The sequence below is a fragment of the Lithobates pipiens genome, unplaced genomic scaffold (genome assembly GCF_037356315.1).
Source record: "Lithobates pipiens isolate NorthernLeopardFrog02 unplaced genomic scaffold, aLitPip1_a1.2 Scaffold_27, whole genome shotgun sequence".
Lineage (NCBI taxonomy): Eukaryota > Metazoa > Chordata > Amphibia > Anura > Ranidae > Lithobates > Lithobates pipiens.
The window spans coordinates 146,121,943-146,143,182 of record NW_027507788.1 but is presented as its reverse complement, the minus strand read 5'-3'; the positions used below and the strand labels follow the sequence as shown (position 1 = coordinate 146,143,182).

General features: G+C 51.2%; 1 protein-coding gene across 1 annotated transcript in view; it reads right to left on the bottom strand.

The window, feature by feature from the left end:
* LOC143934216 (uncharacterized) overlaps window positions 1-20,069 on the bottom strand; it is an 87,053-nt gene extending 66,984 nt beyond the window's left edge. The window contains exon 1 of the mRNA XM_077457629.1: window positions 19,905-20,069. Within this exon, the coding sequence (XP_077313755.1) occupies window positions 19,905-19,918 (14 nt within the window). The 5' untranslated portion in view covers window positions 19,919-20,069. The remainder of the gene's footprint in view (window positions 1-19,904) is intronic.
* Between the last annotated feature and the right edge of the window lie 1,171 nt (window positions 20,070-21,240).

The window sequence follows — 21,240 nt, the reverse complement described above, 5'->3', positions numbered from 1 at the left end:
GCCTGTCAGCCGGAGATGTAGATATGTTTAACGCACCACTGACAGAAGAATAACTAGCTATGGCCTTAACACAATCTCAAAATAATAAATCACCAAGTATGGATGGCCTTCCATCCGAAGTATACAAACATTACTCAGGTATAGGGATGCACCGAAATTTCGGCCGCCGAAACATATCGGCCGAAAATGCCCTTTTCGGCAATTTGCCGAAAGAGAAAAACGGCCGATAATGGAGCCGAAAATGGGGCGGGGCTCCGCCCCCCGCCCCTGGTGCGCCCATCATGAAGAGCTATATCACGCTATAGTGCAGGCGAGCCGTCTCCGCCGCCTGTTTGATCACAGCGCGGGAACATCACAGCTTTCATGCCTCGTACACACGTTCCGATTATCGTACGACCGATCGTTCACATTTTGTTGCATACAACTAAGATTGAATACAACAGTGCAAACTGTGTGTAAGATTTTTGTCGTACGATTCTGGAACAATCTTCCGTCGTGCGTAGCTACGTATTTTAAATGATGTCAAATACGTGTGACCTGTGTGTCCTTCTGGTTTATTTTCGTGTTTCCGATCATGCGTGGTGTTTGTCGAATGACATTTATCGGACGCATACTGTACTGGCTATACGATTGTCGTACGACGGGCTGTCATCCGACCAAAGTTTTCCTGTTTGTCCCTTCGGATTTGGTTGGACGGACTGTCGCGATCGGCTGTCGAAAGCTGCGTACTAACGATCAGATTATCGCACGATCTGTCCGAAAGCGACTTTTGTGGTCCGATAATCGGAAAGTGTGTACGGGGCATCAGTTCAATAGCTGTGTGTTCCCAGCCGCGCGCCATCACGTACAGCCCCTCCCCCTTGTCAGGGCACTTTGATAGACAGATCACCCGTAGGATTGGACGGATGATCTGTCTATCAAAGTGCCCTGACAAGGGGGAGGGGCTGTACGTGACGGCGCGCGGCCGGGAACACACAGCTATTGAACTGAAAGCTGTGATGTTCCCCTGCTGTGATCAAACAGGCGACGGAGGCGACTCTCCTCTTCTCTCTTCTGTTTTCTCTTCACAGGTTAGCTGCTATGAGGGGAGACACACACTGGCTGCTGTGAGGGGAGACACACACTGGCTGCTGTGAGGGGAGACACACACTGGCTGCTGTGAGGGGAGACACTGGCTGCATTGTATCAATTGTATCATGTGTCATGTATCATGTGTGCAATTTCTGACCCTCTCCTGTGCCACGTGCGCAGTCTCTGACCATCTCCTGTGCCACGTGCGCAGTCTCTGACCATCTCCTGTGCCACGTGCGCAGTCTCTGACCATCTCCTGTGCCACGTGCGCAGTCTCTGACCATCTCCTGTGCCACGTGCGCAGTCTCTGACCATCTCCTGTGCCACGTCCCCGGTCTCTGACCATCTCCTGTGCCACGTCCCCGGTCTCTGACCATCTCCTGTGCCACGTCCCCGGTCTCTGACCATCTCCTGTGCCACGTCCCCGGTCTCTGACCATCTCCTGTGCCACGTCCCCGGTCTCTGACCATCTCCTGTGCCACGTCCCCGGTCTCTGACCATCTCCTGTGCCACGTCCCAGGTCTCTGACCATCTCCTGTGCCACGTCCCAGGTCTCTGACCATCTCCTGTGCCACGTCCCAGGTCTCTGACCATCTCCTGTGCCACGTCCCAGGTCTCTGACCATCTCCTGTGCCACGTCCCCGGTCTCTGACCATCTCCTGTGCCACGTCCCCAGTCTCTGACCATCTCCTGTGCCACGTCCCCAGTCTCTGACCATCTCCTGTGCCACGTCCCCAGTCTCTGACCATCTCCTGTGCCACGTCCCCAGTCTCTGACCATCTCCTGTGCCACGTCCCCAGTCTCTGACCATCTCCTGTGCCACGTCCCCAGTCTCTGACCATCTCCTGTGCCACGTCCCCAGTCTCTGACCATCTCCTGTGCCACGTCCCCAGTCTCTGACCATCTCCTGTGCCACGTCCCCAGTCTCTGACCATCTCCTGTGCCACGTCCCCAGTCTCTGACCATCTCCTGTGCCACGTCCCCAGTCTCTGACCATCTCCTGTGCCACGTCCCCAGTCTCTGACCATCTCCTGTGCCACGTCCCCAGTCTCTGACCATCTCCTGTGCCACGTCCCCAGTCTCTGACCATCTCCTGTGCCACGTCCCCAGTCTCTGACCATCTCCTGTGCCACGTCCCCAGTCTCTGACCATCTCCTGTGCCACGTCCCCAGTCTCTGACCATCTCCTGTGCCACGTCCCCAGTCTCTGACCATCTCCTGTGCCACGTCCCCAGTCTCTGACCATCTCCTGTGCCACGTCCCCAGTCTCTGACCATCTCCTGTGCCACGTCCCCAGTCTCTGACCATCTCCTGTGCCACGTCCCCAGTCTCTGACCATCTCCTGTGCCACGTCCCCAGTCTCTGACCATCTCCTGTGCCACGTCCCCAGTCTCTGACCATCTCCTGTGCCACGTCCCCAGTCTCTGACCATCTCCTGTGCCACGTCCCCAGTCTCTGACCATCTCCTGTGCCACGTCCCCAGTCTCTGACCATCTCCTGTGCCACGTCCCCAGTCTCTGACCATCTCCTGTGCCACGTCCCCAGTCTCTGACCATCTCCTGTGCCACGTCCCCAGTCTCTGACCATCTCCTGTGCCACGTCCCCAGTCTCTGACCATCTCCTGTGCCACGTCCCCAGTCTCTGACCATCTCCTGTGCCACGTCCCCAGTCTCTGACCATCTCCTGTGCCACGTCCCCAGTCTCTGACCATCTCCTGTGCCACGTCCCCAGTCTCTGACCATCTCCTGTGCCACGTCCCCAGTCTCTGACCATCTCCTGTGCCACGTCCCCAGTCTCTGACCATCTCCTGTGCCACGTCCCCAGTCTCTGACCATCTCCTGTGCCACGTCCCCAGTCTCTGACCATCTCCTGTGCCACGTCCCCAGTCTCTGACCATCTCCTGTGCCACGTCCCCAGTCTCTGACCATCTCCTGTGCCACGTCCCCAGTCTCTGACCATCTCCTGTGCCACGTCCCCAGTCTCTGACCATCTCCTGTGCCACGTCCCCAGTCTCTGACCATCTCCTGTGCCACGTCCCCAGTCTCTGACCATCTCCTGTGCCACGTCCCCAGTCTCTGACCATCTCCTGTGCCACGTCCCCAGTCTCTGACCATCTCCTGTGCCACGTCCCCAGTCTCTGACCATCTCCTGTGCCACGTCCCCAGTCTCTGACCATCTCCTGTGCCACGTCCCCAGTCTCTGACCATCTCCTGTGCCACGTCCCCAGTCTCTGACCATCTCCTGTGCCACGTCCCCAGTCTCTGACCATCTCCTGTGCCACGTCCCCAGTCTCTGACCATCTCCTGTGCCACGTCCGCAGTCTCTGACCATCTCCTGTGCCACGTCCCCAGTCTCTGACCATCTCCTGTGCCACGTCCCCAGTCTCTGACCATCTCCTGTGCCACGTCCCCAGTCTCTGACCATCTCCTGTGCCACGTCCGCAGTCTCTGACCATCTCCTGTGCCACGTCCGCAGTCTCTGACCATCTCCTGTGCCACGTCCGCAGTCTCTGACCATCTCCTGTGCCACGTCCGCAGTCTCTGACCATCTCCTGTGCCACGTCCGCAGTCTCTGACCATCTCCTGTGCCACGTCCGCAGTCTCTGACCATCTCCTGTGCCACGTCCGCAGTCTCTGACCATCTCCTGTGCCACGTCCGCAGTCTCTGACCATCTCCTGTGCCACGTCCGCAGTCTCTGACCATCTCCTGTGCCACGTCCGCAGTCTCTGACCATCTCCTGTGCCACGTCCGCAGTCTCTGACCATCTCCTGTGCCACGTCCGCAGTCTCTGACCATCTCCTGTGCCACGTCCGCAGTCTCTGACCATCTCCTGTGCCACGTCCGCAGTCTCTGACCATCTCCTGTGCCACGTCCGCAGTCTCTGACCATCTCCTGTGCCACGTCCGCAGTCTCTGACCATCTCCTGTGCCACGTCCGCAGTCTCTGACCATCTCCTGTGCCACGTCCGCAGTCTCTGACCATCTCCTGTGCCACGTCCGCAGTCTCTGACCATCTCCTGTGCCACGTCCGCAGTCTCTGACCATCTCCTGTGCCACGTCCGCAGTCTCTGACCATCTCCTGTGCCACGTCCGCAGTCTCTGACCATCTCCTGTGCCACGTCCCCAGTCTCTGACCATCTCCTGTACCACGTCCCCAGTCTCTGACCATCTCCTGTACCACGTCCCCAGTCTCTGACCATCTCCTGTACCACGTCCCCAGTCTCTGACCATCTCCTGTACCACGTCCCCAGTCTCTGACCATCTCCTGTACCACGTCCCCAGTCTCTGACCATCTCCTGTACCACGTCCCCAGTCTCTGACCACCTCCTGTACCACGTCCCCAGTCTCTGACCATCTCCTGTACCACGTCCCCAGTCTCTGACCATCTCCTGTACCACGTCCCCAGTCTCTGACCATCTCCTGTACCACGTCCCCAGTCTCTGACCATCTCCTGTACCATGTCCCCAGTCTCTGACCATCTCCTGTACCATGTCCCCAGTCTCTGACCATCTCCTGTACCATGTCCCCAGTCTCTGACCACCTCCTGTATAAAAATATTTTTTAAAAACAGTCATTTTCGGTATCGGTGCTGTTTCGGTATCGGTTTTCGGCCTAGTGTATTTTTCATTTTCGGTATCGGTTTCGGCACCAAAAAACCCATTCGGTGCATCCCTACTCAGGTACACTACTTCCCATGCTATTGAAGGTCTATAACGAGGCGTTTAAAGAGGGGTCTTTGCCTGACTCCATGAATGAGGCGATTATCATTGTCTTGCTGAAGCCGGACAAAGATGCAGGCTCACCTGGCTCATATAGGCCCATATCATTGTTGACAGCCGACATCAAACTATTGGCCCGGATGCTGGCGAACAGATTGGTTAAGTTGATACACAAAATAGTACACAGAGACCAATCTGGGTTCATTCCCACAAGATCCACAGCCCAAAACATAAGGAGGCTCTTTTTGAACCTACAGCTCCCTGTAGACAACACTGGCAATAGGGCGATCTTTTTGCTGGATGCAGCTAAGGTCTTCGACAATGTCGAATGGCCTTACCTGTGGAAGGTATTGAAGCATATGGGACTGGGGGATACTTTTATTAAATGGGTTTCTGTATGCCGAGCCCACAGCTAGGATTCGAATTAATGGAGAATTATCAGAACCCTTCCCATTGTTCAGGGGCACCAGACAGGGGTGTGCTCTGTCACCCCTGCTGTTTGCCCTGGCTCTGGAACCCCTAGCAGCAAGAATTCAGAGAGATGCTAGTATCATAGGGTTCCTGCAGATAACGGGCACAGATATTGTGTCCATGTACGCTGATGACACTCTAGTCTATCTAGGGGACACCCAGGATACTTTACAGGTGGTTATGAACCTTATTAAGGCCTTTGGAGAGCTATCAGGCTTGGCTATCAACTGGGATAAGTCGGTGCTGATGCAACTGGACCCCCTGGACACCCCACTGCCAGCTTGTGCGGAGACGGTGCAGACAATGGCTTCATTTTGTTATCTGGGCATTCAGGTGACACCCGACCCATCTCAATACATTACTTTCAATTTAGTACCCCTCCTCAACAGGTTTCATGAAAAATGTACTGCCTGGTATAAATTACCTTTCTCAGTAGTCGGGAGAATAAATCTCATTAAAATGGTCTGGGTACAACAACTGCTATACATATTTAATAATTCCCCAATATGGATCCCTTGGAGATGGTTTGATAGAATGGAGTCCCAATTTAGAGAACTAATATGATGTAAGAAAATAGCTAGAATCAGGTTATCAACACTACAATACAATAAAGATGAAGAAGGCTTGCGGTCCCTCATCCCAGGACCTATTACCTTGCATCCCAGCTACAACAGCTGGGGGTTGCGGAATGATAGACCTGGCTGATCCTATCCGTAGACTTCTAGACATAGCAAGTGAGAATGTGCCCGCACTTACATGGTTGGAGGCAGGCTACATGCATTTAGATCCTGAGGCACCCACGGTGAAATTATTAATTACATTATGGTCCTATACTAGAAAGTTGTTGGCGATAAAAGGGTTTTTTGACGCATACACCCCTATGGCGTAACAGACAATATAGAGAAATACTGAAACTTAGAGGATTCAGGAACTGGGAAGAGGCTGGCATAAAACACATTTCTCAACTATATAACGGCCCTACCCTCAAATCGTTCTCTGAGATCCAGGTAGAGTTCGGGATTCCACGCAACAATTTCTACAAATATCTACAGCTACGCCACGCCATACAAAACCAGGTAAACACCACTACGCTCCAGCAGACTGACCATGCGATAATACAAAATATTCTCATGGAAAACGTCAAAAAGGGTATGATCTCCAAGTGCTATAATATCCTTCTCACCCAGATACAAGACCCCTCCAGGCTACCCTGTAGACACGGTTGGGAGAGAGATGTAGAAGGCATTGATGGGGGATCTATACCTTTCAGCTGCTCCTATGGAATCAGTGTCCCAGAGGTTGTCTCATCTATACCTCTTACATAGAGCCTACAGAACCCTTTGCAGCTTCACAGATGGGGAATCAGGGACTCCCACCTTTGTCTGAAATGTGAATGTGACCACGGTGATCTCCTTCATATGCTCTGGGAATGCCCTAAACTTTTCAGATACTGGAGGGAGGTCTTAGACACGTTATCTATAGTATATATAGGACATCTATACCACGGGATCCAGTTATCTGTCTATTAGGAACGCTTGGCGATGAATCACTGACTCCAACAGCTCACACGGCAATCCTGAGACTACTGTATATGGCACATAAGCTAATTGCTCAACTGTGGATCACTCCAAGAGTGCCCACTAGGGGGCAATGGGTGGACAGTGTCAACAAACTATTGATCAGAGAAAAATTGGCGTACCAACACAGAAAAGTTCCACGTAAATTTTACTCAATGTGGCAGGTGTGGTTGGATGTCCCGGGTTTAGCCCCTCATCACCTGATCAAAGACAGGCTATTATTAGGGTAAATACAAGGTAAATTATGGTAATTATTAGACATGGAGACTACACAAGTACACAGGATGACACCGATATTGCTGGGGGCCAAGGTGTGATAATAAAACTGTATTGACTGAACTCACAGTTGAAACATGAAAGGTTTTAAGAACTATATATACTTTATCTCTTCCTTTAGTTACTTGTTATGTTAATTCAATACGACTGAATAATGGCGACACCGAACGGTGTAAGTTTACACTTTAATGTATAAGGTAATGTTTCATGTTTTCTGTTCATTTTTCTTGGACACATACCTGAGCACTGTATGTTTTATATTGTGTACTACTGTGCAAGACAAAAATAAAAAGTTTTTCTGATTTAAAAAAAAATAAAAAAAAAAGAGAGTTAGATGATGCTAGATGTCCAGGAAATGAGGTGGGCTCTACCCGACTTGCTGAAGCTACTAATACAGTAGTATTATAATAATAGTGAGAATAGTATATAATAGTGAGAAGCTCACACTGTACAGTGAATTCAGACTAATCAATTTCACTAAAAGAGAAGGTTGAAGTTCAGCTTTAATATCAGTGATCAACACATACAACCACAACATTCCGCTTAGTATTACTAGTTCATACTTCTCTTTTTCTTTTATTATGGGAATTTGTTAACAGGAAATGCCTATTAACCACGTCCCGACCAGCCGCGCATACTCCCATTGGCGAGCAGGGGAGCCAATCCATTGGCCAGCGGACTCCATGTCTGCTGGCCACCTGCAATTGTTCCCCGCAGTGACAGAACGGGATCTGCCTGTGTAAACAAGGCAAATCTCTGTTCTGATAGGGGAGATCACACAGATCCTGTCTTTCTGCTATGCAGGAAGACGGATCTGTGTGTTACCCCAGTCACACACTCCCCCATACAGTTAGAACACACAGTGAGGGAACACATTTAACCCCTTGATCGCCCCTGATGTTAACCCCTTCCCTGCCAGTGTCATTAGTACAATAACAGTGCATTTTTTTAGCACCGATTACTGTACTAATGTCACTGGTTCGCAAAAAAGTGTCAAGAATGTCAGTTAGGTGTCCGATCTGTCCGCTGCAATGTCGCAGTCCCGCTAAAAATCACTAAATCGCCGCCATTACTAGTAAATAAATAGTAAAAAAATAAAAGACATAAATCTATCCCATATTTTGTAGACGTGAGAATTTTTCCGCAAATCAATATACGTTTATTGGGATTTTTTTTAACAAACGTATGTAGCAAAATACATATCGGCCTAAACTGATGAATCCATTTTTTTTTTTTTTTTTTTTTTGGGGGGGGGGGGAATGTTTTATAGCAGAAAGTAAAGAGCGTTATTTTTTTTCCAAATTCTTGCTCTTTTTTTTTTTGTTTATAATGCAAAAAATAAAAAACGCAAAGGTGATCAAATACCACCAAAAGAAAGCTTTATTTCTGGGGCTGAAGTGGTTATGGTTGCTACAGGGTGCGGATTTCCTGTTAATCCAGGTCAGCCAAGAACTAAATCTGGCTGTACAAACTTCACATACAATGATAAAGACACTTAAATGGAGGTATAAGCTTCTGAGTGATGGGGAGAGCTTCAGTTTTCTTGAAAACGTCATGCTAGACCCAGCACCCCCACCTCTCAAGCTTTCTTATTGGTCCTCCCTGACCAATAAAGAGGCTGAGGTGTGGCGTAGCTTGACTTTTAGAGGAAAAGTCAGGAGTTGCATATACACTCAGACACTCATGTCCTTGGATTATTATTATTATACACGATTTATATAGCACCAACAGTTTACGCAGCGCTTTACAATGTCTACAAATTAGGGATGCACCGAAATTTCGGCCGCCGAAACATATCGGCCGAAAATGGTGTTTTCGGCAAAATGCCGAAAGGAAAATCTTGCCGATAATGGGGCCGAAAATGGGGGTGGGGCCTGTGCGGGGCTCCGCCCCCCTGGTGCCACCCACTGCACGGGTGTTTTCCTGGCTTGTCCCCAGTCCTCTGTCCTCCGTCCTCCCTCCTCCTTTCCTCCCGCCCGACAGTGCGGTGATCTCCGTGTGTCACGGAGCTGTGCATTGAATTTCCCGGGCGGCTGCAGTAACAATGTCCCGCCTCCTGTGACAGACGGTACACTGATCCAATGGCAGGACATTGAATCAGCGTGACGTGATTACAGGAGGCGGGACATTGTTACTGCAGCCGCCCGGGAAATTCAATGCACAGCTCCGTGACACACGGAGATCACCGCACAGATCTGGGCATGGGTAAGGCTGCATTTAGACACTGCATAAGGGGGAAAGAGTGTGCCCAGGGCAAGCAGCGCAGAGTTTTGTCCGCAGCTAAATCAAGTTTTTTGTGCCCACAGTGCTGCTGCATCCAAAAGTCATTTGTTTGCCTCTGAGACTATCTACCTCTGGCCACTAGTGTGAATGGAGCCATGCTATATAAACCAGGTCACAGGACAAAGGCTGTACTCACTTGACCATATAAAAAATAATAATAATCTTCATTTTGACCCAGCTAGTTTTTTATCGCCATGTGATAGAATGGGGAAGGGTTAAGTTATTGCTAGTAGAGGTAACGATATCAGCATTCCCAATAGAAGTCTGTTGGAACGGAACCAGGTAGCTTGCTTGGGGCCAGTTCACACCAGATGCAGTTCCGTGTGCTTTTTTTTTTTGCACAAAATGCATGCACAGTGTTTTCCATGTATTCCAATGGCTCTAGTTCACACCATGCAGTCAGTTTCCACACCGGAAACTGACTGCATGGTGTGAACTAAAGCCATTGGAATACATGGAAAACACTGTGCATGTATTTTTATCAGGCAGGCTGCATCTGAGGGGGAACTGGTGATGAGGCTGCTTTGATCTCCTGTACCATGCCTGCAGTCTCTGACCATCTCCTGTACCATATCCCCAGTCTCTGACCAGCTCCTGTACCATGTCTGCAGTCTCTGACCAGCTCCTGTACCATGCCTGCAGTCTCTGACCAGCTCCTGTACCATGCCTGCAGTCTCTGACCAGCTCCTGTACCATGCCTGCAGTCTCTGACCAGCTCCTGTACCATGCCTGCAGTCTCTGACCAGCTCCTGTACCATGCCTGCAGTCTCTGACCAGCTCCTGTACCATGCCTGCAGTCTCTGACCAGCTCCTGTACCATGCCTGCAGTCTCTGACCAGCTCCTGTACCATGCCTGCAGTCTCTGACCAGCTCCTGTACCATGCCTGCAGTCTCTGACCAGCTCCTGTACCATGCCTGCAGTCTCTGACCAGCTCCTGTACCATGCCTGCAGTCTCTGACCAGCTCCTGTACCATGCCTGCAGTCTCTGACCAGCTCCTGTACCATGCCTGCAGTCTCTGACCAGCTCCTGTACCATGCCTGCAGTCTCTGACCAGCTCCTGTACCATGCCTGCAGTCTCTGACCAGCTCCTGTACCATGCCTGCAGTCTCTGACCAGCTCCTGTACCATGCCTGCAGTCTCTGACCAGCTCCTGTACCATGCCTGCAGTCTCTGACCAGCTCCTGTACCATGCCTGCAGTCTCTGACCAGCTCCTGTACCATGCCTGCAGTCTCTGACCAGCTCCTGTACCATGCCTGCAGTCTCTGACCAGCTCCTGTACCATGCCTGCAGTCTCTGACCAGCTCCTGTACCATGCCTGCAGTCTCTGACCATCTCCTGTACCATGCCTGCAGTCTCTGACCATCTCCTGTACCATGCCTGCAGTCTCTGACCATCTCCTGTACCATGCCTGCAGTCTCTGACCATCTCCTGTACCATGCCTGCAGTCTCTGACCATCTCCTGTACCATGCCTGCAGTCTCTGACCATCTCCTGTACCATGCCTGCAGTCTCTGACCATCTCCTGTACCATGCCTGCAGTCTCTGACCATCTCCTGTACCATGCCTGCAGTCTCTGACCATCTCCTGTACCATGCCTGCAGTCTCTGACCATCTCCTGTACCATGCCTGCAGTCTCTGACCATCTCCTGTACCATGCCTGCAGTCTCTGACCATCTCCTGTACCATGCCTGCAGTCTCTGACCATCTCCTGTACCATGCCTGCAGTCTCTGACCATCTCCTGTACCATGCCTGCAGTCTCTGACCATCTCCTGTACCATGCCTGCAGTCTCTGACCATCTCCTGTACCATGCCTGCAGTCTCTGACCATCTCCTGTACCATGCCTGCAGTCTCTGACCATCTCCTGTACCATGCCTGCAGTCTCTGACCATCTCCTGTACCATGCCTGCAGTCTCTGACCATCTCCTGTACCATGCCTGCAGTCTCTGACCATCTCCTGTACCATGCCTGCAGTCTCTGACCATCTCCTGTACCATGCCTGCAGTCTCTGACCAGCTCCTGTACCATGCCTGCAGTCTCTGACCAGCTCCTGTACCATGCCTGCAGTCTCTGACCAGCTCCTGTACCATGCCTGCAGTCTCTGACCAGCTCCTGTACCATATCACCAGTCTCTGACCAGCTCCTGTACCATATCACCAGTCTCTGACCAGCTCCTGTATCATGTCTGCAGTCTCTGACCATCTCCTGTATCATGTCTGCAGTCTCTGACCATCTCCTGTACCATGCCTGCAGTCTCTGACCATCTCCTGTACCATGCCTGCAGTCTCTGACCATCTCCTGTACCATGCCTGCAGTCTCTGACCATCTCCTGTACCATGCCTGCAGTCTCTGACCATCTCCTGTACCATGCCTGCAGTCTCTGACCATCTCCTGTACCATGCCTGCAGTCTCTGACCATCTCCTGTACCATGCCTGCAGTCTCTGACCATCTCCTGTACCATGCCTGCAGTCTCTGACCATCTCCTGTACCATGCCTGCAGTCTCTGACCATCTCCTGTACCATGCCTGCAGTCTCTGACCATCTCCTGTACCATGCCTGCAGTCTCTGACCATCTCCTGTACCATGCCTGCAGTCTCTGACCATCTCCTGTACCATGCCTGCAGTCTCTGACCATCTCCTGTACCATGCCTGCAGTCTCTGACCATCTCCTGTACCATGCCTGCAGTCTCTGACCATCTCCTGTACCATGCCTGCAGTCTCTGACCATCTCCTGTACCATGCCTGCAGTCTCTGACCATCTCCTGTACCATGCCTGCAGTCTCTGACCATCTCCTGTACCATGCCTGCAGTCTCTGACCATCTCCTGTACCATGCCTGCAGTCTCTGACCATCTCCTGTACCATGCCTGCAGTCTCTGACCATCTCCTGTACCATGCCTGCAGTCTCTGACCATCTCCTGTACCATGCCTGCAGTCTCTGACCATCTCCTGTACCATGCCTGCAGTCTCTGACCATCTCCTGTACCATGCCTGCAGTCTCTGACCATCTCCTGTACCATGCCTGCAGTCTCTGACCATCTCCTGTACCATGCCTGCAGTCTCTGACCATCTCCTGTACCATGCCTGCAGTCTCTGACCATCTCCTGTACCATGCCTGCAGTCTCTGACCATCTCCTGTACCATGCCTGCAGTCTCTGACCATCTCCTGTACCATGCCTGCAGTCTCTGACCAGCTCCTGTACCATGCCTGCAGTCTCTGACCAGCTCCTGTACCATATCACCAGTCTCTGACCAGCTCCTGTACCATATCACCAGTCTCTGACCAGCTCCTGTATCATGTCTGCAGTCTCTGACCATCTCCTGTATCATGTCTGCAGTCTCTGACCATCTCCTGTACCATGCCTGCAGTCTCTGACCATCTCCTGTATCATGCCTGCAGTCTCTGACCAGCTCCTGTACCATGCCTGCAGTCTCTGACCAGCTCCTGTACCATGCCTGCAGTCTCTGACCAGCTCCTGTACCATGCCTGCAGTCTCTGACCAGCTCCTGTACCATGCCTGCAGTCTCTGACCAGCTCCTGTACCATGCCTGCAGTCTCTGACCAGCTCCTGTACCATGCCTGCAGTCTCTGACCAGCTCCTGTACCATGCCTGCAGTCTCTGACCAGCTCCTGTACCATGACTGCAGTCTCTGACCAGCTCCTGTACCATGCCTGCAGTCTCTGACCATCTCCTGTACCATGCCTGCAGTCTCTGACCATCTCCTGTACCATGCCTGCAGTCTCTGACCATCTCCTGTACCATGCCCGCAGTCTCTGACCATCTGCTGTATGAAAATATTTTTTAAAAACAGTCATTTTCGGTATCGGTGCTGTTTCGGTATCGGTTTCGGTTTTCGGCCTAGTGTATTTTTCATTTTCGGTATCGGTTTCGGCACCAAAGAACCCATTCGGTGCACCCCTACTACAAATCATTTTGTAATGTGGCTTTCACTGGAGCCACATGATCCTCCATACCCAGGTCACATGATCCTCCATGATGGTCTATACCCAGAAGTACCAGGAATTTACCCAGGGCTCCCACGGAGAGGCAGGAAAGCATAGCGGGTGGGTTTTTACTAGAGATGCACTGAAATTTCGGCCGCCGAAACATATCGGCTGAAAATGCCCTTTTCGGCAATTTGCCGAAAGGAAAAACGGACGATAATTGAGCTGAAAATGGGGCGGAGCACCGCCCCCGCCCCCGCCCCTGCTGCCGCCCATCATGGGAGATCTATAACGCAGGAGAGCCGCCTCTGCCGTCTGGCTCAGTAGAGCGCCGGGAACATTACAGCTTTAATTTCAATAGCTGTTTGTTCCCCCGTCGTGCGCCGTCGCATACAGCCCCTCCCCCTTGTCCGGGGAACTGTGATAGACAGATTACCCTTCCAGATTGGATGGGTGATCTGTCTATCGCAGTTCCCTGGACAAGGGAGAGGGGCTGTATGCGACGGCGCACGACGGGGGAACACACAGCTATTGAAATTAAAGCTGTGATGTTCCCGGCGCTCTATTGAACCAGATGGCGGAGGCGGCTCTCCTCTCTCTTCGCTGCATCACTGGCTGCACGGGGGACAACACACTGGCTGCACGGGGGACAACACACTGGCTGCACGGGGGACAACACACTGGCTGCACAACACACTGGCTGCACGGGGGACAACACACTGGCTGCTAGGGGGACAACACACTGGCTGCTAGGGGGACAACACACTGGCTGCTAGGGGGACAACACACTGGCTGCTAGGGGGACAACACACTGGCTGCTAGGGGGACAACACACTGGCTGCTAGGGGGACAACACACTGGCTGCTAGGGGGACAACACACTGGCTGCTAGGGGGACAACACACTGGCTGCTAGGGGGACAACACACTGGCTGCTAGGGGGACAACACACTGGCTGCTAGGGGGACAACACACTTATCTCTTTTATCATGTCGCCAGTCTCTGACCACCTCCTGTACCAATGCCACCAGTCTCTGACCCTCTCCTGTACCATGCCGCCAGTCTCTGACCACCTCCTGTACCATGCCGCCAGTCTCTGACCACCTCCTGTACCATGCCGCCAGTCTCTGACCACCTCCTGTACCATGCCGCCAGTCTCTGACCACCTCCTATACCATGCCGCCAGTCTCTGACCACCTCCTGAACCATGTCCCCAGTCTCTGACCACCTCCTGAACCATGTCCCCAGTCTCTGACCACCTCCTGAACCATGTCCCCAGTCTCTGACCACCTCCTGAACCATGTCCCCAGTCTCTGACCACCTCCTGAACCATGTCCCCAGTTTCTGACCACCTCCTGTACCATGTCGCCAGTCTCTGACCACCTCCTGTACCATGTCGCCAGTCTCTGACCATCTCCTGTATAAAAATATTTTTTAAAAACAAACAGTCATTTTCGGTATCGGTGCTGTTTCGGTATCGGTTTTCGGCCTAGAGTATTTTTCATTTTTGGTATCGGTTTCTGCACCAAAAAAAACATTTGGTGCATCCCTAGTTTTTACAAGAGAACCTGTCACTTTCCCCTTAAAGTAGAACTATAGACAAAACCTTCCCCCCCCCCCCCCCCCATTTTGGGTAGGGAGGGTTATAACCTTGGTCAGATTTTTTTTTGCTGAGATTTCTCTTCGCTTCCTGTATCTGCACCACAAGCCTAGAGCCTAGACAGACTGTCCAATTGTGAGAACCTATGCAGCTTCGCTTGGCAAACTTCCGCTGCCTCTCTATTTAGAACCTACTGATGTATAAGATTTCTTACATCGAGAAATGTCCACAACAAGGACCATATTCACCTCCCACTGTAATTATCTGTGAAGCTGCAAATTTCTCTTTTGTGGAGTATCACACTGATTTTATACTGAGCGATCTGCTCTGCTAGTCTTGTGATTCATCCCCTATTAGAGCCGGTCCACATGGCCTTAGTGGCCCATGATTTATGAGTGGCGTGAACGTCTGTGGTAGTTACCTGTACCTTCAGATAATGTTGTCTAATTTTAATTGAATACCTATTGCTATTTTTACGTGGGATTTTGCAATAGATATTTCTTTTGATAATACCGGCTGTTTCTCTTTGAAGAAATTCTTGGGATCTCTTTCCCCTTTGTTCTATATGCTGCCTTTGAATTCAGAGGAACACACCTCACAATACAATTATAATAGAAGTGAAGGTATCTATTGCTTGGTTGGAGAAGTACTATTTATATTTTTCCTCCCAGCAATTATTTCAAGCTACAAAACGCTCAGGTGTGAATGGGGCCTTAGGCCTCCTGCACATGGGGTCCTCCTAGGTGCACTGAGGCCCTCCTAGTGTTTTAGAAGAAAGCCTCTGTTCCAGACGTTCTCCCCTGAATGCACAGTGCCCTAAACCACTCGATACGGTGTTCAGGTATGTCCAGCCACAGCATGCCATACACTTCAACAAGGTGCCGGCAGCAGGGTTGGAATCTGCAACTCTATGTCCTGGGCGCACTAAAACAGCAAGACGGATGCACTGCATCTAGACTGCCCCCTTGGTCAGAGATGGCACATGGATGGGAAACCTCTATGACCCATGTGCTGGGGACTGAATGAGCACTGCATTACAGGAGTCATCCGGTCTTTCCCTTGGTTTGCATTGATACTTTACCAGCAGATAAAATTCATTCTCCTATGGATTCCATCCCAGTCCTACCCAATCCAATTATGTCCATCACCTAGACCAGTGATGGCGAACCTTGGCACCCCAGATGTTTTGGAACTACATTTCCCATGATGCTCATGCACTCTGCAGTGTAGTTGAGCATCATGGGAAATGTAGTTCTAAAACATCTGGTGTGCCAAGGTTCTCCATCACTGACCTAGACCTAGAGCCATCTCCTAATCTCATAACTGGACCAACAGTACGCAAGGGTCCTGAGATCTATCAGTGTCATTTGGTGCCTTTCGGGCATTTAATGGGTTTAGCCGGCCATAGATGGTGTGATTTTCTTTCCTGTGACCACAGGTTTACAAAAAAGAAAATCTCTTGAATACTCCATCAACACAGTCAGTGTTGATGGGAGAAATCCCTTCCGCGGAGCTATTGTGTTCTCCTGGCGGGGGAAGCCACAGTGATTTTTGCTAGCTGATGGCAATAAAGGCATAAAAAATCCAACATGTTTGTTGTACCCAGGGCTCGACAAACCCCAGGCGCCAGGTCGCCAATGCGACCAGAAATCGCAACCTGGCGCCTAAGCTGCCACCAGCCGACTCACTATCGATGCCCCAGACATGCGGCAGCATTAACACTGACTGCCGTCCTCCTCCCTCCTTCACACTCTGCAGCACCGTGCTGTGTGTGAAACTGACACGCAATGGAGAGAGGAGGATCTGTCAGCCTGATGTCGGGGTGGGCGGGACCCGGTCGGGGTGGGCGGGACCCGGCCGGGGTGGGGGCGGGACCCAGCAAGCTATCAAACACCAGCCAATGGGATCTGGGCGGGCTGCTACGTGTATGTGGCCCGCCCCTTTTCTTAAGCAGCCCAATCGTTGGCTGGTGTTTGATAGCTGCCGAGTCCCGCCCACCCCGGCCGGGTCCCGCCCACCCCGACATCAGGCTGAAATCTGACATATCCACCTCTCTGTTACTTGTCAGTTCCACACCCCGGCAGGGTCCCGCCAGCTCCTCTGTTACATTTCAGTAACAGAGTGCTCCGTGTGAAACCTGCCAGTGCCAATCAGTGCCACCTGCCACCAATCAGTGCCAACCAGTGCCACCTCCAATCAATACCACCTGCAACCAACCAGTGCCACCTGCCAGCGCCAACCAGTGCCAGCGCCAATCAATACCACCTGCCAACCAGTGCCACCGCCAATCAGTGCCACCTGCCACCAATCAGTGCCACCTGCCACAGCCAATCAGTGCCAGTGCCAACCAGTGGCACCTGCCAGTGCCACCACCAGTGCCACCTGCCAGGGGCAACCAGTGCCATCTGCCACCGCCAATCAGTGCCACCTGCCACCACAAATCAGTGCCACCGCCAATCAATACCACCTGCAACCACCACCCAGTGCCACCTGCCACCACCCAGTGCCAATCAGTGCCACCTGTCACCGCCAGTCAGTGCCACCTGTCACCGCCAGTCAGTGCCACCGCCAACCAGTGCCACCTACCAGTGCCACCTGCCACCACCTACCAATGCCACCACCAACCAGTGCCACCTGCCACCGCCAATCAGTGCCACCGCCAATCAGTGCCATCTGCCAGTGACAACTAGTGCCATCGCCAACCAGGGCCACCTGCCATCACCAACCAGGGCCACCTGCCATCACCAACTAGGGCCACCTGCTAGTGCCAATAGTGCCACTTGCCAGTTTCAAACCAGTGTCACCTGCCAGTTCCAAACCAGTGTCACCTGCCAATGCCAACTAGTGTCACCTGCCGGTGCCATCTGGCAGTTCCACGTGCCTTCTAGTGGCAACCAGTGCCACCTGCCAGTGCCAGCCAGTTCCATCTGTTGCCAGCCTTACTCTTTCTGGTCAGCCCATACCCCTGATGTAACAGCGTTTCAATGGAGTTATTGACTGGGTGCTCCATTGTGAGTTAGGGATAGGGGGTGAAAATGAGTGGCCTTACCCCGGGAGCTGAAAAAAAAATGGCTCCTAAATTCAAAGCAAATTTGTCAACCCCTAGTTGTACCCAATCGATCGATCAACTTGGCTACAACCAGCCTGCCACCAGATGATCGAAATCTGACAAAACGGCCGAGATGTTTACCATCTAAGGCCGGCTTTTGTTTTAGAACTTTTACAAGAGCACTTACAGTGCAGTCAGGGGGCCCAATGGTTTTGGGTCAGGGGGCACCAATAGTTTAAAGAAAAATTAAATTCCTTTAAAGTAGAACTAAAGGCAACTTTTTCCCATTCTGGATAGAGTAAGGGAGGCAGGGCTGAGACAGCAACAACTATCACATGTCTGCAGGCCAGCCACAGCTTCCCCAAAGCCTGGCCAAAGACGTTTCACTCTGAGTGGTGGGTGTCCTCTACATTCCCTGAATGCCGGCACCACTCTGTATAGCATTCAGCCCTATCATAGGCAACGACGGCCAAGAGGCTGGACGCTCTAAAATGCTAGTAGGGACGCGCCTTCCCCATTCACAGCCTGGGCACTTCATCGTCATTATGATTAGCAGCCATGCACATGGCAATAAAACTGATAAACAAAACAATCGGAAAGGACATCAATCATCGGAGACATAAAATGACATCGCTGAGTGATAGAGTGACAGCTGTTGTGAAAAAAAAATAAAAATTTACAGGACGACTGGTGCAGTTTTTGCGCCCTTACATGTAGACTGACTGTAGGGATGCGTCAATATGGGGGTTATTTACTAAAGGAAAATCCACTTTGCACTACAAGTGCACTTGGAAGTAAAGTCACTGTAGATCTGAGGGGGACATGCAAGGAAAATAAAAAACAGCATTTTAGCTTGCACATGATTGGATGATAAAATCAGCAGAGCTTCCCCTCATTTCAGATCTACAGCAACTACACTTCCAACTGCACTTGCAGTGCAAAGTGGATTTGCCTTTCGTAAATAACCCCCATAGGGTTATCAATGTTTTGCTGGTAAAAAAAAAGATGCCGATCACGGCCACCATAAAATTTGCACAATTTAACCGAAATTTCAATGCATTTCAATGGGGAGGTGCATTTTTGTAACTGACCGAATATGCACCAAAAATGCAGCAACGGAAGTGTAACGGACCTGTGTGAAGACTAAGGATGAGCTCAGTCATGTTCGCATGGTCCACGTGCAGAGCCCGCCAGGAAGTTGGCGCAGCGCTGCGCTAATCACAGGCAGTGAGACATTGCCGCGATGCGTGGTTGCAGAGATCGGGTAATATCTCACTGCCTGTGATTAGCGCAGCGCTGCGCCAACTTCCTGGCGGGCTCTGCACGTGGACCATGCGAACACGACTGAGCTCGTCCCTAGTGAAGACATACATAGAATTTAAAGGGATGCGTTTTTCTTGAAAATGTCTTATGATATTTTTAACGCAAAAGCACTTCAAAAACGATTAAAAAGTCAAATATAATACAATTTTATATATATATTTTAAAAACGGTCCCATTTCAGTTTCAGTTTACTGTATTCTGAATCTTCGGTCCACCATTTGTAAAAATACCATCAATCACCCGATACAATCAGTTTTTTCCTGCCACAACCGATCAACTTGGGTCAATAAAAAAGTCGCTGTCGCTGATCGTCCCATTCTCATCTCGCTTGCGATGTCTGATTGGATCGTATTGTTGAATTGGACATTGATCGATCAGTTTCATCACACTGTGTACGCCTACCATGATGACCCCCCCCCCCAAGCAGACCTCATCAGAGTGTGGCCCCATCAGTGAAGCATCTGATTGGTTGCTTAGGGTGATCAGTAAACCATGCACCCCTCATCTGTACAGGCGGTATATGCTGGGCACCCCGGAGGCGGTGCTGTCACCCTCCAACCGCCCATGTGACCCTGCCCTCCCCGGGATATACCTGTGATCGTCCATGGTGTGGCCAGATCCGTGTACACGGCACGATCAGCTGTGCACGGCCCCGCGGGCTAGCGATCTATTCCCGGATCGTGGATGTGCCCGGCCTGCTAGCTGGGCTCCCGATGCATCATGGGACATGTAGTCTGCAGGATCTCCTCCACTTCCTTGTGTGTAGAGAGCAGACTGGAGGGTGACCCACAGCAATGCCGTGCACACCAGGGATGTATGGGTGGCAGTCATGACTAAGGCTGATTCCAGGAAATCACATTCTCTACATTGTCAGGATAACTTCATGCTTGAAAAAAAAAAAATCCAACACTAACACTAACCAGCGAGCCTATATCAATAACATGCATTAAAAACGCACCCTGGACCAAGCGATTTTTGTTTTATCTATTAGGGCTCTTTCACCTTTGCGTTAAATTTTAAAAGTGCATTAACGCAGCTGTAGTGTTAAACCCTCATTCACATCAGGCCGCTGTGACATGCCATTTGACATGACAAATTGCCATCAATTGCACCGCCTGAATGGGTGCGATGCCGACTTTGCACTACTTTTGGCGATTTCAATAGACATCTGTGCAGAAACCCACACAAATGTCTCTGAAATCGCTCCCAGGGACTGACATGCGTTAGTTTAAGTAACACGAACCTAGGCTAATGAGCATTTAGGATGTGTAGTACAGGTGTTCATGTTACCTCGGGCGACACTTCTCAAATGCTCTGCCTGTTGGTTTATTCTTTTTACAATGCTAAAATGGGAAATAATCGCTTTAGACACTTTGCAACCGCATTTTCAGGTGCATTCCAATAGAAGTGAATGAAATGGAGGCAGTTGCAGTGTCAACGCCTAAGGCCTAGTTCACACTGGCATTAAAGGCAGGCGTTTGAGGCAGTAGTGTATTTAGGTTTTGTGCTGCCCACTCGTGCACCCCTAATTTAAATATGACCCACCCCTTTCTGTCAAGGCCACACCCCTTGCTGTTTAAGGCCTGCTCTGAAATTTTCAAGGGGGGACACTAGTTCTGAGGGCGCGCGGGGGGGGGGGGGGCAATGGATTCCCTTCGTTTGCATAGATTTCCTCTCACTTCCTGTTTGGCTATGGGGCAGGGGTAGGGCAGGAGCAACAGGCTTGAGCCAAAGTGGGAAGTTGCAGAAGGTGCGTTCAATTACTTTAAAGTACGCACCAGACTTGGTTGAGTGGCTCGCTCAGCCTTACTCTTCTGCACCCTCCTCATCCTCTCGATCTGCACCCTCTTCTTCACTCTCTGCTATGTGCACCCCCAAAGACACTACCACCAACAACACCACCACCACCACCACATACCTTCCGCTTG